General features: G+C 44.6%; 1 protein-coding gene across 2 annotated transcripts in view; it reads left to right on the top strand.

Moving 5' to 3' along the window:
• Positions 1-26,027, top strand: part of NTN3 (netrin 3) — a 105,837-nt gene that overhangs the window by 24,907 nt on the left and 54,903 nt on the right. For both annotated transcript variants that reach the window (XM_081965915.1, XM_081965914.1), the window contains exon 2: positions 10,004-11,012. In XM_081965915.1, the coding sequence (XP_081822041.1) occupies positions 10,046-11,012 (967 nt within the window). In that variant the 5' untranslated portion in view covers positions 10,004-10,045. The remainder of the gene's footprint in view (positions 1-10,003; positions 11,013-26,027) is intronic.

Raw genomic sequence — 26,027 nt, 5'->3', positions numbered from 1 at the left:
GCCAAATAATCCTTTTTGCGGTGGCTTGACTGGCTTGCAAAATTTGGCCTTTCCCAATCCGTGGTTGCTTTTAGTATCCCCAGGGTTAAAAACAAAAAGAATCAAAAACAGTGTCATAGAGCAAAAATACAATTCTCTGTCCATGGAGGGTGGGGAAAATTTTAGGTTTTCCAAGCAAAAGCATGCAAGGAGAAGCCAATTTATTATGCAATTATGCCTATTGTAAACGCTACTATAAAATTATCTGTATTTTGAATGCTGCATTCAATTTGAATACTGCATTCAGTTTTTGTCGCCAGGATGTAAAAAAGATGTGGAGACTCTAGAAAGAGTGCAGAGAAGAGCAACAAAGACGATGAGGGGACTGGAGGCTAAAACGTGAAGAACGGTTGCAGGAACTGGGTACGTCTAGTTTAATGAAAAGAAAGGCCAGGGGAGACATGATAGCAGTCTTCCAATATCTCAGGGGCTGCCACAAAGAAGAGGGAGTCAAACTATTCTCCAAAGCACCCGAGGGTAGGACAAGAAGCAATGGGTGGAAACTAATCAAGGAGGGAAGCAACTTAGAACTGAGGAGAAATTTCCTGACAGTGAGAACAATTAATCAGTGGAACAACTTGCCTCCAGAAATTGTGAATGCTCCAACACTGGAAGTTTTTAAGTAGATGTTGGATAACCATTTGTCTGAAGTATTATAGAGTTCCCTGCCTAGGCAGGGGGTTGGACTAGAAGACCTCCAAGGTCCCTTCCAACTCTGCTATTCTGTTCCATTTTCAGATGGATGTGAAGAGAGGGTGACATCCCAGATCTTACAGGGGAAAAATAATATCCTCTGCCCCCTTCCAATTTCGGAAGATGGTTCTGGGTTTATGATGTTAGGTACATGATTGGACTCTCACAATCCAGCTAGATTTTTTTTTAAAGTATGTCTCCAAATAATCTAAGGCCATGGATGGAACTCATTACAAGTAGTCCTTGACTTATAACCAAAACGGAGCCCAAAACGTCTCTTGCTTAGTGAAGCATTTTGCTAAGTGAGTTTTGCCCCGTTTTGTGAGCTTTCTTGCCACCATTGTTAAGCGGAATCACTGCCCTTGTTATGTTAGTAACCCGTCAGTAAGTGAATCTGACTTTCCCGTTGACTTTGCTTGCCACAAGTTCGTAAAAGAGGATGATGTGATCTTGCAACCGCCATACATATGTGACCGCGAGGATGCTTCAATGGTTATAAGGGCGGGAAATGGCCCCGTCTCTCTTTCAGTGCCGCTGTAAGTTTGAATGGTCACTAAACGAATCGAGTTGTAAGTTGAAGACTATCTGTATGGATATTGTGATCTCTAAGCCACTGTTTCGCCTTATAAAAAAAATGTGTCACTTTAAAAGATTAACCTTTTGCATCTCTGAAAACTATGCTAGCTTTGCACCAACAAAATCCAGGCTAGGGGGAAAGAGAACCAATTGGGCAAAAAGAAAAAGATAGTAGTCCTCATGAATGTCTGTGGAAATTCTCAGTCATCCAGGTCATGGTTGTCCCAAAGGTGCTTTTTTTTTCTCAAGAGGCAAGTGGACTTTCTGGTTTATCTTGGAAGACATTTTGCTTCTCATCCAAGAAGCTTCTTCAGCTCTGACTGGATGGTGGGGAATGGAAGGATACAAATAAGCCTCTAAAGGGCCTCAACGTCTCTCTAAAAGGATGCAAATAACCAGCTGTCTGCATGGAATATAAATCCTTCCACGCCCCACCATCCAGAGCTGAAGAAGCTTCTTGGAGGAGAAGCGAAACATCTTCAAGAAAAAAATAAGTCCAGTTGCCTCTTGAAAATAGTCCTTATGAAGTTTCTTCTTGCTAAACAATGAAATCAATAGATAGCATTTAGGGCCATTCGCTATACGAGAAAAGTAACGATTTAAAAAGTGTAGAAAATATAATTATTATTTTTTTTAAAAAAGGATCTAAGGGGAGAGAGAGAGAGAAAAGCCAATTTCTCTACAGATGGAGGCTGTTTAAACTTAAACTCTCTCGTTCTGGACTTCTTTTAAAATAATATTAAAATAATATGAAAGCTTGACTCTGGGAACAGTGCCCGAATTCCAGACCCACCTCTTGAGTGATGTGGTCAATTCCGTTCCGGAAAAGTGAGTGTATTCGGCCCAGGGTTGGGCTAACCTAAATGCAAAGAGAATTAGGTATGCCTATTTATAATACGAGACATAGGATCAATAACAAGACAGCAGAGGAAATGTCTTTTCCATGAGGTCTAGTAACCCGGCTCATCAAAAGGATTTTGAAAGATTTGCTGCAAAAATAATAAGGCAAAAAAAAAAATTAGTATGGGTTTTGTTCTATTCTTGTTTTTAAAGAACCTTTTTCCAAGGTTGAAGTTCTAAATATACCCAGTTGCAAAAATAATAAAGATTGTTATACTAATTGTAAGAATTCTATCTATATCTATATCTATATCTATATCTCTATCTCTATCTATCTATCTATCTATCATCTATCTATCTATCTATCTATCTATCTATCATCTATCTATCTATCTATCTATCTATCTATCTATCTATCTATATGTATTTGTGTTACAACCCCTGGTATGCCTAAATATGGGAGGAAGGTCACTACTCCCTCTTCCTCCCATATTTAGGCATAGCAGGGGTTGTAACACAAATACATACCTATTTCCCTGGCTCAACTGATAAGGAGGCGAGCCTGTGGCTTAGTGGCTAAGACTCCTGCCTAAGATATAATACAGCCCAGGTTCAAATCCCAATAAGGGTATGGCTAGCTGATGAGAGCTAATTAGCTCGAAATAGATCTATACTAGTCTCCCTTTATTTATTTATTTATCAGTTTGTGTTACAACCCCTGGTATGCCCAAATATGGGAGGGAGCTCACTCCTCCCTCTTTCTGTCCTTCGGCTCATCACAGAAAACCATGCAGGCAGAAACCCATATTTTTATTTTTAATGTTGCCTTTTTATATTTGTGTTGTATTTGTGCTGATAAATAAATAAAGGGAGACTAGACTATATATATGCTGGTCTTGTTGTATTCAGGTCTTTTCCTGTGTAAGATTGAGGTTGTCTTGGCAATATTTTGGCAAAGTCTCACTCGCCATCTTCAGGCTGTGTTTTGGGCTTAACATTTTGGGCTTTTTTTTAAGACAACCTCAATCTTACACAGGAAAAGATCCAAAGAGAGATCCAAAGAGCCAAGACAACCTCAATCTTACACAGGAAAAGATCCAAATATAACAAGACCAGCGTGTGTGTGTGTGCTGGAGAAGACTCCTGCGAGTCCCTTGGACTGCAAGGCCATCCAACCGGTCAGTCCTAGAGGAGATCAACCCTGACTGCTCTTTAGAAGGCCAGATCCTGAAGAGGAAACTCCAATACTTTGGCCATCTAATGTGAAGGAAGGACTCACAGGAAAAGGAGAGAGTGTGAAAAAAAGAGGGAGAAAGGAAGAGGAGGAGAGAGAATGAAGAGAAAGAAAGAGAAAGGGGGAGAGAGGAGGAGAGAGAAAGAAAAAGAATGAGGGAGAGAAGAAGAGCAGCCGGAGGAGAGAGAATGAAAAAAGAGGAAGAAAGGAAGAGGAGGAGAGAGAATGAGGAGAAAGAAAGAGGGTGAGAGGAGGAGAAGGGAAAGTAGTGGAAGAAAGAGAGAGAATGAGAGGAAGAAAAAGGAAGAGGGGGAGAGGAAGAGCAGGAGGAGAAGGAGAGGGAATGAAGAAAAAGAGGGAGAAAGGAAGAGGAGGAGAGAGAATGAATAGAAAGAAAGAGAAAGGGGGAGAGAGAAGGAGAGAGAAAGAAAAAGAATGAGGGAGAGAAGAAGAGCAGCCGGAGGAGAGAGAATGAAAAAAGAGGAAGAAAGGAAGAGGAGGAGAGAGAATGAGGAGAAAGAGGGTGAGAGGAGGAGAAGGAAAAGTAGTGGAAGAAAGAGAGAGAATGAGAGAAAGAAAAAGAAAGAGGGGGGAGGAAGAGCAGGAGGAGAAGGAGTGGGAATGAAGAAAAAGAGGGAGAAAGGAAGAGGAGGAGAGAGAAGGAGGAGAAAGAAAGAGGGAAAGAGGAGGAAGAGAAGAAAAAGAGAGGGAAGGGAGCAACCAAGATTTTCTCACAGCCCACCCACCCCCGTTTCTGTTCGTCCATGAAGCACACGCACCTGTGCTCACACACTTTTTTCAAAGCTCTTTCTCCAAAGAGCCACCCTGGGGTGAGGATTGGCAGGGCTGGTCTTTTGGCCTCTGTCCACAGGCCGGTGGTCAAGGCCAGGCTAACATCAACAGAAGCGAGAACCGAAGCAGCTGGGATTATTTGAGCTCTAGGCTGCCCCGTCTGCTGCTGATTCAACATCTCTTCCACGGAGGATTCCATCCAAAAAAGATGGTTGGGGGTGGGGGGCAAGCTACTGCTTTGTTACGAGAGAAAATATTGACTTAGCATGACTCAATCGAAGGAAAGAGTGAAGTTATGGAATCAATCCTCTTTGGGGCTTCCTCCGCAGTCCCGAGAAGGAAGGCTGAAATGCATATGAAGATATCTCCCCAAAACCTGGGTTTTTTCCTGACTCAAAACTGGGGTCTAGCTTTAACATGACCTTATGAATTCAGGGCCTAAGATCGGTGGTTCGAATCCCCAGCGCCGCTTAACAGGGTGAGCTCCCGTGACTTGTCCCAGCTTCTGCCAACCTAGCAGTTGGAAAGCACGTAAAAAATGCAAGTAGAAAAAATAGGGACCACCGTTGGTGGCAAAGGAACAGCGTTCCGTGCTCCATCTGTGTTTAATGATGCCAGTCACATGACCCCGGAGACGTCTCCTGGCAGCGCTGGCTCTTCGGCTTTGAAACGGAGATGAACACCGCCCCCTAGAGTCAGGAACGACTGGCAAAGATGTGCGAGGGGAACCTTTACCTTTATGAAATATATAATCCAGCTAGGAATTCTTATTTGAAGCATCCGCAACCACGTTGAAAACGTTGCAATTTGAGAACTGGTTGTCCAAGCCACATATCTGACGTAATAAGAAAGTTGGTGTTGGGAGTTGGGAGCTCTTGAAGTTCATATTTCCGCTCAGCTATTCAAAGCTCTGGGGTGGGGGTGGGGTCAACTTGGGTTAATCACACAACCCCTTAACCTGACTTAGCATCTCACAGGCTTGTACTGGAGGATCAAATGGCAAAAAGGGAGCCACACTAGATAACAGCCGTAGTAGAAGCTATGTCATCAGTTGCTTCAAATATTGGTGTAAAAATGGAGTTAACAGGATGAGAATGAACGTGTGTGTTTCTGTGCAAAACAGGAGATGGTGAGTTCTAGTTCCCCCTTAGGCCTGAAAGTCAGCTGGGTGATTTTGTGCCAGTCACCAGGAGATGGTGAGTTCTAGTTCCGTCTTAGACATGAACGCCACATTGGTGACTTTGTACCAGTCACCAGGAGATGGTAAGTTCTAGTTCCATCTTAGGCCTGAAAGTCAGCTGGGTGACTTTGTGTCAGTCACCAGGAGATGGTGAATTCTAGTTCCATCTTAGACATGAAAGCCAGCTGGGTGACTCCTGCCAGTCACTAGGAGATGGTGAGTTCTAGTTCTGCCTTAGACATGAAAGCCAGATCGGTGACTTTGTACCAGTCACCAGGAGATGGGGAGTTCTAGTTCCATCTAAGACATGAAAGCCATTTGGGTGATTTTTGTGCCATTCACCCGGAGATGGTGAGATTTGTTCCACCTTAGGCCTGAAAGCCAGCTGGATGACTTTGTGCCAGTCACCAGGAGATGGGGAGTTCTAGTCCCACCTGAGACATATAAGACAAATGTGTCCAGAAGTTACAATTCAGCACAGGTCCTGTGTGCTCTTTTGCTGGACAGTTCCCAGCGCACACCGGACAGTGAGAGCAGAGGCGATTCCCCAACCCTAGCCAAGATTAGAAGCAGGAGGGAAAATGTCGAGGCTTTTCTGCCTTTTAAAAGCAGCAAGAAAAGTCAGGATATCGTGAAGTATCTGCAAAGCCAGAGCTGGAAACCTGTGAAGTTCTTTTCTGTTGAGGTTAGATGAGCTGCCGAAATCTCTGTCTCTCTCTCTCTCTCTTTTTTCAATAATCCAATTACTCCACTTTAACCATCAAAAGGCAACCAGCTCCCGGCACTTTTGAAAGCAGTTATTAAAGTGATACCGTTCAGCAAGCATTAATTATCCAATCTGCAAATGAGGATGTCAAAGGAAGTGCAGATAGCAGTTTTAATCTGCCGAAATGTATGTATTTTGCCTGGCTAAAGGCACCTAAGGGACGCGGTGGCTCAGTGGCTAAGACGCTGAGCTTGTCAGTCAGAAAGGTTGGCAGTTCAGGGGTTCGAATCCCGTGTAACGGAGTGACTTCTCCCGTGACTCATCCCAGCTTCTGCCAACCTAGCCGTTCGAAAGCACGTAAAAAATGCAAGTAGAAAAATAGGGACCAACTTTGGGAACGGAACATCGCGTGCATTGCATTATGGGTGCGCGCATGTGCGGGTTTTCGGCGCATGATGATAAAACGGTTAGCCATCATTAGTGTAGGGTCTCCTACTTGAGCAGGGGGTTGGACTAGAAGACCTCCAAGGTTCCTTCCAATTCTATTATTCTGCTTTTGGCCCCATTAGAGCGGGGATTCCCCAGCTTTTCGGACTTTAGGGATCACTAAATTCATAATTTTAAATCCCGCAGACCACTAATATGATCTGCCTAATGACCGGCTGGGTGAGCGTGGCTAGGTGGTCATGTGACTGGCTGGGCATGGCCAACTCGCAGCCGCCACGAGAAAGAGTTGGCAAAACAGCTCAGTTCAAATTGGATCTGACCCAGAAGGAGGCTCAACAGAAGCACCTCACTGAGGACTACCAGCATAGGCTTTCCAAGCAGAGGGAAGACCTACGGGAGTGCAAGGCCAGGTACCGGAACCTGGAGGTTCAGCGGGCTGCGATGGTCAGCCAGTTCCAGGCCATGATGCAGTCCCATTGGAACGAGACCCTCCGGCTCTTTGCCACCAGCGGCGCTTCCCTCCAGCCTTTGCCCAAAGCCCCACCACCACCACCAGGAGGTTAAAGCAGACCCCAAGTAGGGCTTCCTGTGCCTTTTTGCCCCGTTTGAAGATGGCAGAATGCCCTCCGTCTTTGCTGAGCCTCTGTTTTGCCTGCTGGAAACGAAGAGATTGTGTGGCTCTCCCAGCTTCTGACGGTTCCGTGGAAAGAATTCCCCCCCCCCCCACCCTTTCTTGGCTTCCAGGGGAAACGGTGTGTTTTGAAATGAATATTTCAAGCATCCTTCTTTCTTTTCCCCTTTTCTTTGGCAGGAGAGCCTTGCAAGCAGGTCGTGGTTTGGTTTCTTGGCTCGCTTCCTATCCTTCTAAGGGTCCCTTCGCTCCTTTAATATGAAAGCGGGGGTATCTAATTCCGCCGCTTTTCTTCTCGGAAAAGCCTGGAAGCGTTTCAGGGCCCTGCACGGAACCATCCAGCGCTGGGCAGCCCTGCAGCTGAGGGTGCCCTTCTCCTACTTGGGGGTGGGTGGGTGGGCAATGGAGGGGGGACCTGTCGGCATGCCAAAGGTTGGGAAGGAGGGCAGCTGCCCCTTTTCTTGCTCCCACTTCGGTTCTCCCACTCTTTGAGGGTGGGGTGGGATTCAGGTTGCGGGGGATTGGCTGCTCCGGTCTGCTTAGGCTGCAAATTTGATCTATGTATTTCAGTAAGAAATTCTGCACCGGTGACACTGGGATTTTCTTGAGTAATTGATCAAACTATGTTATGTCTGGGGGGGATGTGTGTGTGTGTCTGAGAGAGGAGGAGGGAGGGAGGGGGGAGGGAGGGAGGGAGGAAGAAGAGAGGGGAAGGAGGGAGGAGGGAGGGAGAGGGAAGAGAGGAAGGGAGAAGGGAGGGAGAGCGGGAGGGAGGGAGAGGGAAGGGAGGGAAAGGGGAGGGAGGAAGAAAGGAGGGAAGGAGGGAGGGAAGGGAGGGAGGGAGGAGGAAGAAGAGAGGGGAGGGAGGGAAGAAGAAGAGAGGGAGAGAGGAAGGGAGAAAGGAAGAAGGGAGGGAGAGGGAAGAGAGGGAGGGAGAGAAGAAGAGAGGGAGAGGGAGGGAGGAAGAAAAGGAGAGAAGAAGGAAGGAAGTAGGGAGGGAGTGGGAAGGGAGGGAGGAAGGAAGCAAGGAGAAGAGGAAGGGATGAAGAGGGGGAAGAGGGGAGGAAAGGGAAGAAAGAATTGTTTATTAAATGTACAAATAAAAAAAATTAAACACGTAAGCATGAAAGGTAAATCATTCTTTCTTAAATTTATAGTTTAAAAAATTAGAGATTAAATTGAAACAGTCCTTCCTGAAATTCGCAGATTAGAAAGGTTAAAAACGGATACATTCAATGGAAATAGATCTTCCTTAAAATTCATAGATTAAACAAGGTTTTTCTTTTAAAAAATGTAAACCTTCCACGTCAATCTTTCTCTTTGGAATTCCTAGAGAAGCAAATCCGAGATTCAATTTAAGGAGCCCTGGCCGAAAGGCATAGTTATTTTTAAAAAAAAAAAAAAGTTTAAAAAGCATGAACGTCAACGCTTCTTCCTTCCCTCCGTAGAGATTCGATTTTTAAAAAAAAACGTTCAGATTCAAACAGTTCTCCCTGAAGTCCATTTTCTTTCCTGAGCCCCAACGTAGAATTAACGCTGGGACCAGATTACGAACGGGTGGAGGGAGGCAGGATGCTCGCCAGCCAACTCTGCTTCATCCCCATCCTTGCCCGAAGCCTTCCCGTTAATTCTCCCCTTGCATATGTAAGCTAAACTCCGGGCACCAGCACTTCCAAGCAACCCAGGAGCAGAAGCAGCCAGGCGGGAAATTGCTTGATTAACATCCCTTTTCAGAGCTTAAACTCTTGCCCCGGCTTTGCGATGGGTGGGAACAAGCATCGGTCCTTGGAGACAATGGTGGCCCAGTGGGGCTGGCTCAGTCCTGCTGGGTTCACACCTTCCCCCTCGGCCTTTGATGTTGGAGGCAAGATTTACAAGCTGGATGGCTTTCCCACTGAGCGCATTAGGAGCTAATTAAACCTTTGCATTTTCACCCGGCATGTGGCGGGGAATACACTAGCCGTCCCCCCCAGGGATGTCATCAGAAGGTTGGGGAGGACCGAAAGATGGAACGCTGGGGAGGAATGGAAAGAGGGAGCCGCCACCCCCACTCCAAAAATATAAAGGACAGGAGGGGAGATGCAAAGGAAGAAGACCTTGGTCCCTGGGTAGAAGGGAGAGCAGAGGGCACCACTGTCCCTGGGGCAAATGCAGGAAAGAAGTCCTTGAGGCTGAATCTGGTGGAGTTGTTCTTTCTTTCTTTCTTTCTTTCTTTCTTTCTTTCTTTTTCATTCCTTCCTTCCTTCTCCTTCCCTTCCTTTCCTTCCTTTCTGTTTGTTTTCCTTTCCTTTCCTTTCATTCCCTCCTTTGTTTTCCTTTCCTCCCCTTCCCTTCATTTCTGTTTATTTTCCTTTCCCTTTTTTCCTTCCTTCCTTCCTTCCACCCATCCTTCCTTCCTTCCCCTTCCCTTCGTTCATTTCTCTTTATTTTCCTTTCCATTTTTTCCTTCCTTCCACCCATTCTTCCTTCCTTCTCCTTCCCTTCCTTCATTTCTGCTTATTTTCCTTTCCATTCTTTCGTTCCCTCTTCTGTTTTTCCTTCCCTTCCCTTCATCTCTTCTTCCTCTCCTTTCCCTTCCCTATTTTGTCCTTTCTTCCTTCCTTCCTTCCATCTCTTTCTTTCTTCCTTTCTTTCACCTGAACTTCGATCCACGGCTTTTCACTCTCAGCCAGGCAGTAGCAGGTGATCTATTTCTCCACCAGCCCCCCCCCCCTTTCCAAACATTTGCAAGTCTTTAGCCTAATGTTCTCTAGTCCACCTTCCCCCATCCAGCCTCTTCACACCTCCCTGGGCATCTCCTTCGCCTCCTCCCACAAGCCTGGAGAACGGACTCTGTTTCCAACACTTTCTTTGCTTTCCCTTCAGAGAGAAGCTGTTTCCGGGGACTCCAGAAGACCCTGTGGCAGGATGGGCTCCGTGGCTGGTGTATGGCTGCTCCTGATTCTCGGTTGGGTGGACTTCTCCCAGGGCGTCAACCCCTTTGCCATCCAGCAGATCCCACCGGATCCTTGCTACGATGAAAAAGGGGCACCTCGCCGTTGCATCCCTGAGTTCGTCAACGCGGCCTTTGGCAAGGACGTCCACGCCTCCAGCACGTGCGGGAAGACCCCCAGCCGCCACTGCGATTCCTCAGACCCCCGGAAAGCTCACCCAGCGTCCTATCTCACGGACCTCAACACGGCGGCCAACATGACTTGCTGGCGTTCTGAGACATTGCACCACTCCCCCCAAAATGTCAGCCTCACCCTCTCCTTGGCCAAGAAGTTTGAGGTCATCTACGTCAGCCTCCAGTTCTGCTCGCCCCGCCCGGAATCGGCCGCGGTTTTCAAGTCCATGGATTACGGCAAGAGTTGGGTACCTTATCAATACTATTCGTCCCAATGCCGGAAGATCTACGGGAAACCCAACAAGGCCACAGTCACCAAGCAGAACGAGCAAGAGGCCCTGTGTACGGATGGCCACACCGATCTTTACCCTTTGACTGGCGGTCTCATCGCCTTTAGCACCTTGGACGGGCGTCCGTCAGCTCAAGATTTTGACAACAGCCCCGTCCTTCAGGACTGGGTGACGGCCACTGATATCCGGATCATTTTCAGCCGTCCTCATCTCTTCCGGGAGCTCGGCGGACGGGACCACGAGGATGAGGACGGTGGAGGAAGCTCACCTTCCTATTATTATGCCGTGGGGGAATTCCAGGTTGGCGGGCGGTGTAAGTGCAATGGGCACGCCTCGCGCTGTGTGAAGGACAAGGAAGGCAAGCTGGTGTGCGACTGCAAACATAACACCGAAGGGCCGGAGTGCGACCGCTGCAAACCGTTCCATTACGACCGTCCCTGGCAGAGGGCCACAGCCAGGGAGGCCAACGAATGCTTAGGTAAGAGGGGATTTCTCCCCATCTTCTTTCTCAGCCTTTGATTCCTCTGGTTGTCAGGCACTCAGGACGACAGCTGGTCCTTGAGAAGTGGCAGCAATTATGGGAAAGGAATTATAAATGAACAATGGCAACAGCATATAAAGAGAATTTGTAAAAAATGTTTTATGGATGGCATAAAAAAGATTGGCAGAAATGTTTAAAGGTAAATCAGCCAAGTGTTGGAAATGTCACCAGACGCCGGGATGATGTTATCATATGTGGTGGACATGTGCAGAGGCAAAAAAAAACATTGCCCAAAAATTCACATGTGGCTGGAAAGGACGATACAGCAATATATTGATTTAAAGCCGGAACTGTTTTTGTTGGGTATTTTACCAGAGAAATATAGTAAAGAAAATGTAGATTTTATTATTCGTGTAATAGCTGCAGCTAGAATTGCATTTGCACAAAATTGGAAAATGGAAAGAATTCCCGCAGTGGGCGAGGTAATTAAAAGAATATTAGGCTGTGCAGAAATGAATAGATTAACGTTGTCAATTAAAGAGAAGGAAGAATCAGAGTATTATAAGATAGGGGGATGTTTTTATCACTGGGTAGAAAATGAATATAGGCAAAAAGAAACAGAAAATGGAATCATTTGGAAAAGAGCGCAGAAGTATTAGGGGAGGAGTTGAATTAAAAGGCAATTGAAATGTCAATGTAAAGGCAAGAGAAAAATAAATTTAAAATGATGTAACTGTTAAACAGGATGACACAAAGACTGTACCCAGTTGACCCACTGTAAGATGAATGATGTAAGAGTGGTTATGGGGGAGAAAAGAACATTTCAAAAAAAATAATAGAACTACAGCTGATCCTCGACATATGACCACAGTTGAGCCCAACATTTCCGTGGCTGAGTGAGACATTTGTTGGGTGAGTTTTGCCCCATTTCGTGACCTTTCTGGCCACCGTGGTTAAAGGAAGGACTGCAAATGGTTAAGCGAGTCACTCGGTTGTTAAGGGAATCTGACTTCCCCATGGACAGGGCTTGTCAAAAGGCTGCAAAAGGGGATTGCGTGACACAGCAACGGTCATAAGTAGGATCAGTTGCCAAACGCCTTAATTTTGAGCACCTGATTATGGGGAGGCCACAAAGGCTGTAGGTGTGAAAAACGGCCATAAGTCACTTTTTTTCAGTGCTGTTGTAACTTTGAATGGTCAGTAAATGAACTGTTGTAAGTCGAGGACTGCCATTAGTTCTCCTGGAAGGCCAAGGTGTCCACAGTGCATATAGAAAAGAATGGGGCATCGATCATGTGGTTGGGGCTACCATCTTGAATTTATACATATACATACATACATACACACACACACATACATACATACATATTTATATATGTATCTTTGTGTGTGTGTGTATGTATGTATGTGTGTGTGGATAGATGATAGATAGATAGATAGATAGATAGATAGATAGATAGATAGATAGATAGATAGATAGATAGATAGATGATAGATAGATGATAGATGATAGATAGATAGATAGATAGATGATAGATAGATAGATAGATAGATAGATAGATAGATAGATGATAGATAGATGATAGATAGATAGATAGATAGTTAGATAGATAGATGATAGATAGATAGATAGATAGATAGATAGATGATAGATAGATAGATAGATGATAGATAGATAGATAGATAGATAGATAGATAGATAGATAGATGATAGATAGATAGATAGATAGATAGATAGATAGATAGATAGATAGATAGATAGATAGATAGATATTGGGTGGTTGGGTAGATGAGGAGCCCACCTTTTGGCAGATGGAGTGAAATAGGAATGTCCGCCAAGGGTTGGGGAGAAGGGAAAGAGGGAGAGAGGCAGGCAGTGACTCCTTCAGACATCCCCAAGGGGAACAGCTCCACAAAGGCTGCTAAGCCGAGCCAGCCTGCCGTGTGAAACTTTCTCCTCTTGGCCCCATCTCCTCTTTTCCCCTTTGCCTTTCGGGTCTTTGTGCTGTGTGTGTGAAAGGGCTCCTAAATCACACACCTCCAAAAGAGGCTTAGCGTCTGAAAGCGGATTAGCTGCCCAAGCATTCCCCCTCTGTGTCTTTCAAACGGGACATCTCTCTGGCCAGCAGGAAGAGGCCCAGCAATTAGCAGCAATTAAAAGGTGCCCCCCCTTTCCTGTCCCATGGCAAGAAGGTTTGCTGTCTGTAGCCAGGCCCACGCATCGGGCAGGGTCTACAGAGACAGAACAAGACCCTCCAGAAAGCCCACTTAAAGTTGGAAGCCTCTCTGCTGGCAAGGGGAAGGTGGGTCAAAATGTGCCAAGCTGAGAGTGGAGTGGAGTGGAGTGGAGTGGAGTTGAATGGAATGGAATGGAATGGAATGGGAATTAGAACAGAACAGAACAGAATAGAAGGAGAGGAGAGGAAAGTAAAGAATAAAATAGAATAGAGTGGAGTGGGGTGGGGTGGGGTGGATTAGGAATAGGAATTAGAATAGAATAGAATAGAATAGAATAGAATAGAATAGAATAGAATAGAATAGAATAGAATAGAATAGAATAATAGAATGGAATGGAATGGAATGGAATGGAATGGAATGGAAGGAGAGGAGAGGAGAGGAGAGGAGAGTAAAGAATAAAATAGGAGTAGAGTAGAACAGAACAGAATGGAACAGAACAGAATAGCAATCAGAATCAGAATCGGAATAGGACTAGGAATAGGAATTAGAACAGAACAGAATAGAATAGAAGGAGAGGAGAGTAAAGAATAAAATAGAGTAGAGTGGAGTGGAATGGAATAGGAATAGGAATTAGAACAGAATAGAATAGAATAGAATAGAATAGAATGAGAGGAGAGTAAAGAATAAAATAGAATAGAGTAGAACAGAACCGGAATCGGAATCGAGAATAGAATAGAATAGAATAGAATAGAATAGAATAGGAGTAGAGTAGAGGAGAATAGCAATAGCAATAGCAATAGCACTTAGACATATACTGCTTCACAACATTTTATAGCCGCCGCTAAGCAGTTTACAGAGTCAGCGTATTTGCCCCCAACAATCTGAGTCCTCATTTTACCCACCTTGGAAGGACGGAAGGGTGAGTCAACCTTGAGTCTGGTGAGATTCAATCTGCAAACTGCTGGCAGTTGGCAAAGCAAGCGTGGCCGGGTGGCTTCCGTGACCTCCAGAGGAAGGAGATCGTGACCTAAAGTTTGAGAACCCTGCATTAAGTCTTTCCTCAGGCCATTGATTCAGGGAATGAAGTGCCTGGGGAGAAAAATACAAAGGAAACGTTAAAGTACTGAGGCTGGTTAATTCCAAACCAGAGGTTACGTTCTCATAGTTTGGTTAAGATGAAGAATTTGGTTAGATTGGATTGGGTTAGGGGCTTTTGAAGTGGAGGGGTGCCTTCAAGTCAGTCTTGACTCCTTGGTAACCCCGCCACCCTTGGATGAATCCCAGCACTTATCTCGGCAAAATTGTGGAAGTGTTTTGCCATTGCTTGCTTCCCAGGGTTGAGAGAGAAGGACTGACCCAAAGTCACCCAGCTGGTTCTGGGCTCAAGATACCATGTTTCCCCAAAATTAAGACAGGGTCTTATTTTCTTTTGACCCCCGAAATAAGCGCTTGGCCTTATTTTTGGGGAGGTCTTATTATTTTTCAGGTGCAGGAGGTGGTGAGCGTGGTCACCTCATGGCTGCTGCTGTGCTGAAATATTTTTGGGGAGGGCTTATTTTAGTGCATGCGCTCAAAAGCCCCATTGGGCTTATTATCCAGGGAGGTCTTATTTTGTGGAAAACAGAGTAGGAGTAGAACTCACGGTCTCTGGGTTTCTAGACACTGCACCAAACAGGCTGTCTAGATAAGAGTTGGAGAGTTTTAATATCAATAAATTGTGGCTCTGTGTGTTTGTGATGTCTGTCTGTCTGTCTGTCTGTGTGTGTGTGTGTGTGTGTGTGTGTGTGTGAGAGAGAGAGAGAGAGAGAGAGAGAGAGAGAGAGAGAGATGTTATTGTGCATTCTGCCAACTTAGTCCATGGGTCAATTTTCTTTTATGTTTAAAAAAAAAATTTTGTTAGTTTTATCAAACACAAAACACAGAAATACAAAGGAAAATGAAGGTGATGGGGAAAAATATACGAGGGGAAAAGGGGGAAGAAAAAGAAAAGCATTGACTTCCAACTCCTTTTGGTGCAGTCAAATAAAGTAGTAACATAAAACCTCAACTTTTTACTTTTATGTAATCATATATACTAGCCATTTCTCTAACAGCAAACCTATCGAGTCAGCAAAACCCAAAATCAAAGTTTCATTTTTTTTCCACCTCAAGCCCAAAGTCTCAAAGCGGTTTCCAAGTAGAAACAAAATAATTATATTTTTTTTAAATCGAAGCAGTCAATTTAACCATCTCTGCTAACTCCATCAACTTTTGCAGCCATTCGTCCTTTCTGAGAATTAAAGTATCCTTCCATTTTTGTGCACATTCTTGCTGCTGTCAGCATATATAACATCAAAGTTTCATTTTCCCCAGCTAAGTTCTCTATCTATTAAACCTAAGAGAAAAGTCTCTGGTTTTATCTTTATATTCACTTTAAATGGGTCCATTTTCACAATGTCTTCTTAGAATGTCATTTCCCCCCCATTCCGTTCAATTGCACCTGATTTTCAGAGGCAAATCTGAACAAATCCCTGCAGTTTTCTTGGCAAAGAAACCATTTGTCATTGTCTCCTTCCCAGGGCTCAGAGAAAGTGACTGGCTGAAGGTCACCCTGCTGGCTTTGTGCCTAAACTGGGACTAGAACTCACTATCTCCCAGGGTCTAGCCTGGTGCATTGACTACCAAACCTTCTCTCCAATTCCAAAACGAGACAAAAATGGATGAAGAACGGTTGCAGAAATTGGGTATGGGTAGTCTAGAGAAAAGAAGGACGAGGACATGATAGCAGTTTCCCAGGATTTGAGGGGCTGCCAACCAAGAAGAAGAGGTTAATTTATTTTCCAAATCACCAGAAGGGCAGGACAAGAAGCAATGGTTGGAAACTAAACAAGGAGAGAAGCAACCTGGAATTAAGGAGACACTTCCTAACAGTGAGGACAGTTAACCAGTGGAACAGAAGTTGCCTTCAGAAGTTGTAGATGCTGGAGGTTTTTAAGCAAAGACTGAACAGCCACCTATGTGAAGTGGTATAGAGATAGCGAGCCTATTCCACTTGTGCCCGAAGTAGCATGCAGAGCCATGTCGCCTGGCATGTGCGTCATCGCCCGTTCCTCTTCCAGGTTTCTGGCGGGCATGCACGTGCAACAATCAGCTGGCCTTTGTGCGTGGAGCACTGGCGGAAACTGGAAGAGCTGATCTTCTGTTTTCCGTTGTGCCGGGTAGCTGAATGGTATTAATCGGAAAAATAGCTGGCTGTCGCCTATGCACCGGACGTTCATTTTCCGGCGTGCACATGGCACCTGGGCAGCCCCTCTTTTGGGTTTGTCATCATTGGTATAGGGTCTCTTGCACAAGCAGGGGGTTGGACTAGAAGACCTCTAAGGTCCCTTCCAGCTCTATTCTGATTGAAAATGGCCAATTCAGTAAGCAGGTTATACATCTGTAATCATACTCTCCAGCTGACGATCTTCTCCTGTGCTTCTCACAAGCTAATAATAATAATAATTTTTTTAAAAAGTCCCAGAGCATCCATCTCTGACCTGGATTGCTCCCATCTTTCCTCTGGATTTCATTCTGAATTGAATTTACATTTTGAAAAGAAATGACGACCTTCCAAGTGTTTTGCCTAAGAACAAATCCCACGGCAGATTCCGGCGTAATAAGCAGGCGTGGCATCCATTGTGTAACTTGTCACAATTATGTTGATTAATGACTTCATAGCATGGCACTGTCTTTGGCTGACTGAATTGCCTGTCAGGAGAAGAGACTTGGGGCTAATGCTGCAGTTGGGGCCAATGGAGAAAACTTCTTTGAGATGCTAAAATGTTCATTTATCTGAACGATGACGGGTTGCATCACAAGGGTTGCCCTTGTGATGTCCTTAAGGCATGCACGGGGGTTGTGAAGACTGTGGAATGATAATGCAAGATTGCTTTCATCCGCCTGGCTCTTATCTCCTCCTATGGATGCTGCTGATGACATTAAAAGCTTGGCAGGATATGCCAAAGGCAGCTAAACCCCCACCATTGCTTGGAGCCTTGCTCAAAAGGGTTGAGTCCTTTCAGGATTTCACAGAACATAGAACAATAGATTTGGAAGGGACATTGGAGATCTTTTAGTCCCTTGGTTGGATTAGATGACCTACAAGGCCCCTTCCAACTCTGTTAATTTGTTAAACCCCCTGTTCAAGAAGGAGAGTCTATGCCACTCTAGACAAATGGTTGTCCAATCTTTTCTTCAAAACCTTCAGTGATGGACCACCTACAACTTCTGTTACACTGATGAATTCTTCTGCCTGTCGGGAAATTTCTCCTTAATTCTAGGTTGGATCTCTCTTCACGAAGCTTCCATCCACTACTTCTTGTCCTGCTTTCAGGTGCTTTGGAGAGTAAGTTGACTCCCTCTTTTCTGAGACTGGAGGCTTTCTGAAATACTGGAAGACAGCCATCATGTCTAATCCTTCTCTTTGTTGGGCTAGCTCCCTAAATCATTCATCCTAGGATTTAGTCTCCAGATCCCTTATCAGCTTTGTGGCTCTTCTCTGCACACTTTCCGGGGTCTCAACATCTTTTTCCTATCGTGGTGGACAGAACTAGACAAGGCATTCTAAGTTTGAGCTCACTAGTGCGGTATTAAGCGGCATTATCTCTTCGCATGAGAGCCAGTCTCTTTGGAAGGGTGTTTCTGAAGAAGACATCTCCATTGGCTTGTTTCCCAATTGGAGCTGTCCTTTTTTTGGAATCTTCCCAAGGTGTCCCTGATACCATCCTTCTCAAAAAGAAAGCCAACTCATGAGGCCATCCCTTTCTTTGAAGACGAGTCAACTAAGAAGCAGGGGAGGTTGGCTGGCAGTATAACTCCAGTTCATTTTGCATCCTGTGGCAGTGAGAAGGACCAGGCAGAATTCCATTGGTTGGTTGGGTCAATGGCTGAACTTGTTCTTGCAGTGCCACCTTCTGGCCATCTGCTGGACACCACTTTGCAGATGACCAGAGCACGGCTCCTACTTCTGCCAAGTGGACCTCCAAGTCACATATACGAAGGCCTCATTGGCCAGGGTTCTCCTTAAATTGGTTTGCTTTCAGGTCTAGATTGGACCCTCATGTCTGTGTCTTGGTTAATTCCTTTCAAACTCTACATGGATCAGGTCTACTAGTATAGACTCTACTATAGTATATACTCTACTAGTATATACTCTACTAGTATAGTGTATACTGCATGAGTCCAAAAGAGGGCTGTGAAAATATCTTCAGACCCCTTACATCCTGGACATAAATTGTTCAACTTCTGCCCTCAAAACGATGCTATAGAGCATTGCGTATCAGAACAACTAGACACAAGAACAGTTTTTTCCCAAATGCCATCACTCTGTTTAACAACTAATTCACACAACACTGTCAAACTATTTACTCTGCATTTCTATTCTTCTTCTTATCCTTCCTATTACCTATCTCCTCCCACTTATGAATATAACCGTGTTGCTTGTATCTTTCAATTTATATTGTTTTCTTTCTTTAACTAGTACGATTTGATAGCTTATTGGTAACCTTGACTAAGAGGGACACGGTGGCTCAGTTACTAAGATGCTGAGTTTGTCAATCAGAAGGTCGGCAGTTCAGCAGTTCTAATTCCTCAGTTAGCGCCGCGTAACTGAGTGAGCTCCTGTTACTTGTCCCAGCTTCTGCCAACCTTCCAAAGCATGTCAAAATCCCACATTTGGTGGGAAGGTAACAGCGTTTGGCGTTTAGTCATGCTGGCCATATGACCACAGAGACGTCTTCGGACAGCGCTGGCTCTTCGGCTTTGAAAGGGAGATGAGCCCCCTAGAGTCGGGAACGACTAGCACATATGTGCGAGGGGAACCTTTACCTTTAATCTTGACTGTCACTAAGTGTTGCATCTTTTTATTCTTGATGAATGTATTTTATTTTTCTTTATGTACACTGAGAGCATCTGCACAAAAGACAAATTCCTTGTGTGTCCAATCAAACTTGGCCAATAAAAAAAAATATTCTATTCTATTCTTGGATTCCTCCTGGAGAAATGTTCCCAGCTGGCTTCAACTTACCCCATGTCATCATCTTCTAAGAAGGGAATGCTCTGAGTTCCCATCCCAAATAAATTACAGGAGTCCAAACACTTGGTGATGCTTCTTCTCAGCTGATTCCCCCAGCCTTCTGAAGTATGGAGTACCCCAACCTTAATACTGTAAGAAATCTGAAGATTTCCCTGCATCAGTGATGCTAACCAGATACCCTTAATTAATGTCACTGCATTGTTCCTTTTTAGAATTTAAAGGGTTCATTCACTGTTTTGTTTATTCTTGCAAAGGGCCTGGAATCAGAAGACGTCTGTAAGACGTATAAATAAATAGCACTAAGGAACAGACTAACATGCTTGGGGCAACAGGGAGATTTTCAGAGAGACATAGAGTTGGAAAGGGATATCTGGAAAGGAAGGGGTAAAAAAAAAGCCATCTTTTTGATATTCTCCTTGTTATTGCTAGTTGCAAAGTTGTCTCCGAGTTATCGCGACCCCATGGACAACGTTCCTCCAGGCCTTCCTGTCCTTTATCATCCTCTGGAGTCCATTTAAGCTCATGCTGACTGCTTCAGTGACTCCATCCAGCCACCTCATTCTCTGTCATCCCCTTCTTCTTTTGCCCTCAATCGTTCCCAGCATGAGTCTCTTCTTCAGTGAGTTCTTCCTTTTCATTAGGTGGCCAAAGTCTTTCAGTTTCCTCTTCAGGGTCTGGCCTTCTAAAGAGCAGTCAGGGTTGATCTCCTCTAGGACTGACTGGTTGGATCGCCTTGCAGTCCAAGGGACTCAATGCAGGAGTCTTCTCCAGCACCTGAGTTCAAAGGCCTCCATTCTTTGGCACTCAGCCTTTCTTGTGGTCCAACTTTCACAGCCACACATTGCAACTGAGAAAACCAAAGTCTTGACTATATGCCCTTTTGCTGGCAGGGTGATGTTTCTGCTATTTGGTATGCTGTCTAGATTTGCCGTAGCTTTCCTCCCCAGGAGCAAGCCTCTTTCAGTTTAATTTAATTCTCTTATCCAACTCCAAATCTAGACTGCTTCTAAGTCCTAACAAAGTCAACCAAATGCCTCCACTTACATTGAAAGGTGTCTTCTGTAGGTGTACCAAATTCAGGTGCTTACCCACATTACACACAAACCATTTTTCCTCTTGTCTGACTTGGAGTAAGACAGAGAGGAGCCCCATTATCGACAGAATCCATAGTCTGGATGGGGTTGCAGTTGGATCAGAAAATCTGGGTGTGACAAGTGAGGAATGGATGCTAATATCCAAAGATAACCCCATCCCCGAGCTTCATCGCGTGACGACCAAGGAGAAGAAGCCTTCCGAAATTGAGATTTTATGTATTTATTGATCTTTATTAAGTGTAGCGGCCACTCATCTCATCACAGAGCAACTCTGGGTGGGATAAAGTGGAGACAAGTGATGTATGGTGCTTTAAAAATGGGTCACCCCCTCCCTTATCAACAGGGGCTGTAGGCTTGTATGGGGGTGAATCCCAGGAAAATGGAGGGTTAAAGGTTAAGGGTCAGAGGGAAGGGATCCTCTTTTGTGCTCTTTTGAGTTCTCCTTTTGTTTGGCCAGGTCTATTGGTATTCTGATGGAAACCCCCAGTCAATGGGAGGTAATCAGGGTGAATCTGCATAAAACCCTCCCTTTGCTTGAATGTGTGTGTGTGTGTGTGTGTGTGTGTGTGTGTGTGTGGTTGTTGCTAAGGCTCTCAGTAAAGTTCCCCTTTCCATGGAGATATTAACGCTTTGGGGGGTGCAGCAGCATACATAATGCAGAGGGGGAGATGCTCCATAAGCATCAGGTTGCTGGAAAAAGTGGGTCTGCCCTACCGAAACTCTTTGGCTGCAAAATGAAACAAGCTGCAAAAATACGACGGCTTCAGTATAAATTCCTTAGGTTTTTCCCCCCCCCAAAGATCTTACATTCTGAGCAAGACTAGTGATTAATGCCAACTGTATCTCCTCCTGCAGACGTTATTACTAATTTTTCATGATAGTTTCTGTATGCCCAAAACCTCTTCTGTTTGCTCCAAGCTTAACCCAAGAAAAAGAGAAAGAAAGAAAGGAAGGAAGGAAGGAAGGAAGGAAGGAAGGAAGGAAGGAAGGAAGGAAGGAAAGAAATGGGAGGAAGGGAAGGAAGAGGAAAGAAGGAAGGAAGGAAAGAAAGAGAGAAAGGGAAGGAAGGAAAAAGAAAGAGCAGGAGGGAGGGAAGGAAGACGAAGGAAGGTAAGGAAGGAAGGAAGGAAAGAGAGAAAAAGAAAGAAAGAAGGAGGAGGGGGAGGGAGAGGGAGGGGAAGGAAGGAAAGAAAAAGAAAGAAAGAAAGAAAGAATGAAAGAAAGAAACAGCGGAGGAAGGGAAGGAAGAGGTAAGAAGGAAGGAAGGAAAGAAAGAGAAAGAGAAAGAAAGGGAAGGAAGGAAAAAGAAAGGCAGCAGGAGGGAGGGAAGGAAGAGGAAGGAAGAGGAAGGAAGGAAAGGAAGGAAGGAAAGAGAAAAAGAAAGAAAGAGAAGAAAGAAAGAGAAAGAAAGAAAGAAGAAAGAAAAGCAAAATAATTTGTCTGGCATGTTTTCAAAATCTATGTCAATCTCAAGTTTGCATCAACCCATTTTCAAGTGCTGTTTTCAAAGGAAAACCGATACAGTTATGCCTAATAATTTAAGAACTAATATAAAAGGAACATCTCTGTTCTTCTAGTTTATGCATAAATGCCCTTATGTGTCACATCTGCCTACCTTCCTTTGCAATTCAACTTGATAGGAACTACTCCAACCTCAGATTTATCATTTAAGAGGCATATCATGAAAGGAAAGAAGGATGGAGGGGGGGGGGAGAAAAAGAAAAATAGAAAGAAAAGAAAAAAGAAACCAAGGAGTAACTTCTCATCTCCTTCATCACAGTTATATATTCCATTATAATTTTACCTCTTATTCCGTGACTACAGTGTAGACTTCTTGTTCCTGTAATCTATCTGTCTAATCATCACAACCATTAATCTTTTTTTTCTGTTTTCACACAAAAGGTCTAAGGAGGTCCCAGTCAGCAGTAAACATAAATATTGTCTTTTCTCTGTTTTTTTTTTAAAAATGAATTTGACCTTCTCAGTGAGCTCCATCATCTTCACCAACCCGTGGACAAAGCTACATTTTCCCATCTTTGTATATCAACTAATCTCGCTGTTACCTTCTACAAAAGCAATGTTTCCTGATACCTCCCCCCCTCCCCAACGGATTATCCATCCATCCCCAAAGAAAATCCTGGTCACAATTGCACACAACCAAGAATTCTTTCAAGACCACCACTCTGTTAGCCAAGCAAAGATTATACTACCTGAAACTTCTCTGGAAACAACAACTGAAGGAAAAACTGCTGGTGACCTTCTTCCGTTGCACCATAGAGAGTATTTTAACTTACTGCTCCTGTGTCTGGTTTGCCAGTTGCACAGTGGCAGATAGGACAGCACTCCAGAGGGTCAACGTCATTGCCCAGAGGATCATGGGTTGCCCCCTCCCCTCCTTGGAAGAGCTTTATAGCTCCCGCTGCCTTAAGAAAGTTCAAAACATCCTTAAAGATCCATCTCATCCTGGGCTCCCTTTTTTTTGAACTATTACCATCTGGCAGCCGGTACAGGATAATAAAAACACGGACAAATAGGCTGAAAAACAGCTTCTATCCCAGGGCAGTAACTATAATGAATTCCTCGGTATAGTGCAATATTAATGCAATATTGGGTTTTCAATTTAATTGTATAGAATGCGAAGGATGTGTGTTTGTGTTTTATTTTTATAGTTGTAATGTACACTGAAGGTGGCATTTCATTTCGTTGTACGAGGTGCAATGACAATAAAACAAGGCAAAACCAAGTACAGCTTGCTTATTAGTAACCTATGACTATCACTAAGTCTTGTATCTTATGATTCTTGATGAATGCATTCTATTTTGTTTTTCTTTATGTACACGGAGAGTACATACACTAAAGACAAATTCCTTGTGTCCAATCACACTTGGCCAATAAAGAATTGAATTCTATTCTATTCCATTCTATTCTATTCTATTCTAAAAAAGGAAAGAAGGAAAGGAAAGGAAAGGAAAAGAAAGGAAACTAAACTAAACTAAACTAAATTAACTAAACTAAAAACTAGAGAATGCAAATACGGTGCCAGCTTTTTTTGGGGGGGTGCTAAAATCATGTTTTGGCAGTTCAAACCATCCTGCCAACCATTTTCTCCTAAACAAAGCCATCAGTCTGAGCATCTCTTTCTTTCTGAACTTTGAGGTGGGCAATTCGTTAAACGTCGAGAGCTGCTTGGGCAACCCAGCCAGATCTTCCAAGCCAAAATAAACACTGCCTGGCATTCCACAAGCACTTTATGAAATACAGTTGGATGGTGGAGGGTGTGGCAGCTTATCTTTTGAGACCAGGTTTCTCCGGCTTGGCGAAAGGAACATCTGCTGACGTCGGGGATGGTAGACAGCAGACCCTTACCCACTGCTAGCAGTACAGAGCAGAGCTCCCCTTGGCTGTGGGTTTGGCACAAGTTGGCACTCTTAAAATTTCAGGAAGAGCCTCCCCCCGACTAATCATTCCTAGCCAATTTGCAGACGCCGTGCGGTAGAAAATTGACAGGTCTCCGCTCCACCGGGGAATTTCAGTAGCCTGCGCTGAGGAATCAGAATGCCAGCTTTGGGTCATAATTGCCCCATTATTTACAAATTATTTGAACCTTGATTGGTTAATTAGTCATGTGAGGTTTTTTTAAAAAAAATAAAGAAAACAGAAAGGAGTGGGGGAATTGGCTGGGCTTATGCGAGGAAGGAAGCAAGCGAGCTGCTATATAATTAGCGCAATAGCATGCAATTAAATTCTTATTAATACCCTCAAACAGCAGGGACCATTCAGGCCTGTAATTACTTTTGAGAGAGAGAGAGAGAAAGATTGAGCTGTAGCAAAAACTGACTGGCGGTTGCGAGACACGTTTTTAGCTGTGCAACTTGGGAGGGGAATACGAAGCGTGTGCAAACGACACGCTTAGCAGCCGAGAGTCAAGCACAGACATGTTAAGGAAAAGAACGGAGATGGTCTTGCCAAATCTAGCATGTCGGCCCACTGCCTGCTGGATTTCCCCCCCCCCCAACTGCCTGCAACTGAACCGCATTTCTGGAGTTGGTGGGACCCATTCACCAAGCCCACTCCCCATCTAAGGATGTTTCCCAGGACAGAGATGGCTTTGTAAGGGGAGCCAGTGTGGTCTAGTGGTTAAAGCATCAGGGTTAGAAGGTGGGAAATTGTGGCCCTCAACGAAATCAAGTTTGACACTCCTGCATTTTTAGCAGGTCTCTCCACTGTCTTCTGGCTCTCTTCATCAGCTTTGCAACTTGGCTGAGGATGACATGATTCCTGTTCCATAACAGCTCTGGTGAGAAATAAGAAAGGATCCCCCCCCCCCCACAGGCCAGGACGGAGGTCTTTGGATGTACTCTGGACCAGCAACTTTAGATGGAACGTGCCATCTGGGTGTGAATCAAGGATTCCTACAGATGGAAAACAGTTCTTCTAATTTTTTTAACGTGAGCCTTCATGCCAGGGGCTCCAAAATCAGACTTTTTGCTGGGGTGCTAAAAAATATTTGAACAAACAACAGGCTGGGTTCAAGAGTCTGAACTGGTGCCGTTCATCCATGAACATTTAAGAGCAGGGTGACCACCCCCCAAAAAAACCCTGATTTTGGAGCCAGGGATTTCCAGCTGGATTTTCTTCAAACCAAACTTAATTTATTTTCCTGCTGTTGCTTTTGGTTAGAAAGGATAGGATAGGATGAGTTTTAATCAGTGGTGGGATTCAAACATTTTTACTACCGATTCTGTGGGCATGGCTTGGAGGGCATGGCGTGGCTTGCTGGGCGTGTGGTGGCTTGGTGGGCGTGTGGTGGCTTGGTGGGCGTGGTGTGGCTTGGTGGGCGTGTTGTGGTTGGTGGGCATGGTGTGGCTTGGTGGGTGTGGCTTGGTGGGCATGGCAGGGGAAGGATACTGCAAAATCCCCATTCCCTCCCGATCAGCTGGAACTCGAGAGGCAGAGAATAGATGGGGGCAGGGCCAGCCAGAGCTGGTATTTGCCGGTTCTCTGAACTACTCAAAATTTCCGCTGCCGGTTCTCCAGAACTGGTCAGAACTTGCTGTATACTACCTCTGGTTTTAACCAATATGAGAAATGGGCTGTATATGTTTGGACATTACAGCCTGACATTGGCACAGCCAAATACGGAATATTTCAAATTAATTTTAAGGATTGATCCAAGATTTCCCAGAGTTTTGAATTGCTTGCTTTGAAGGGGGTCTGGAGACACTGTTTGGCGGGCACCATGCTGAAATCTGTCAACGAACTAGGTAGGGCAAATCAAGAAATCAGTTCCACAGTAAGGCTAAATCAACCTTTATTGATATTGGCCAGATGTGAGGGAGAAGTGCCTACAGAGGGGGAGATGATGCAAGTGGCCAGGAAAGATGGAGCCTATTCCAAGGATAAGGATGAGCCAAGAGACAACAAAGCCAGAAGGTGGATCGGAGACAGAACAAGAGATTTAGGATAGCCACTTCCTAGAATCTTCCAGTGTATTTGTTAGCGTAAGAATAGTAGGTTTAATCTGGCAAGATGGATGTAAGCAAATAAATAACTGAACTTTGTCTGATTTGTTCTAGCCAAAATTACTTAGATCTGTGTTTTTTCAACCTTGGGCACTTTAGGAATGGTGGACTTCAACGCCTAGAATTCCCCAGCATGCTGGCTAGGGAATTCAATACAATAATA

Source organism: Natrix helvetica, assembly GCF_964273705.1.
Source record: "Natrix helvetica genome assembly, chromosome: 13".
Lineage (NCBI taxonomy): Eukaryota > Metazoa > Chordata > Lepidosauria > Squamata > Natricidae > Natrix > Natrix helvetica.
Note: the sequence above shows the minus strand (reverse complement) of the source record. Positions and strands in the feature narration are given on the sequence as shown.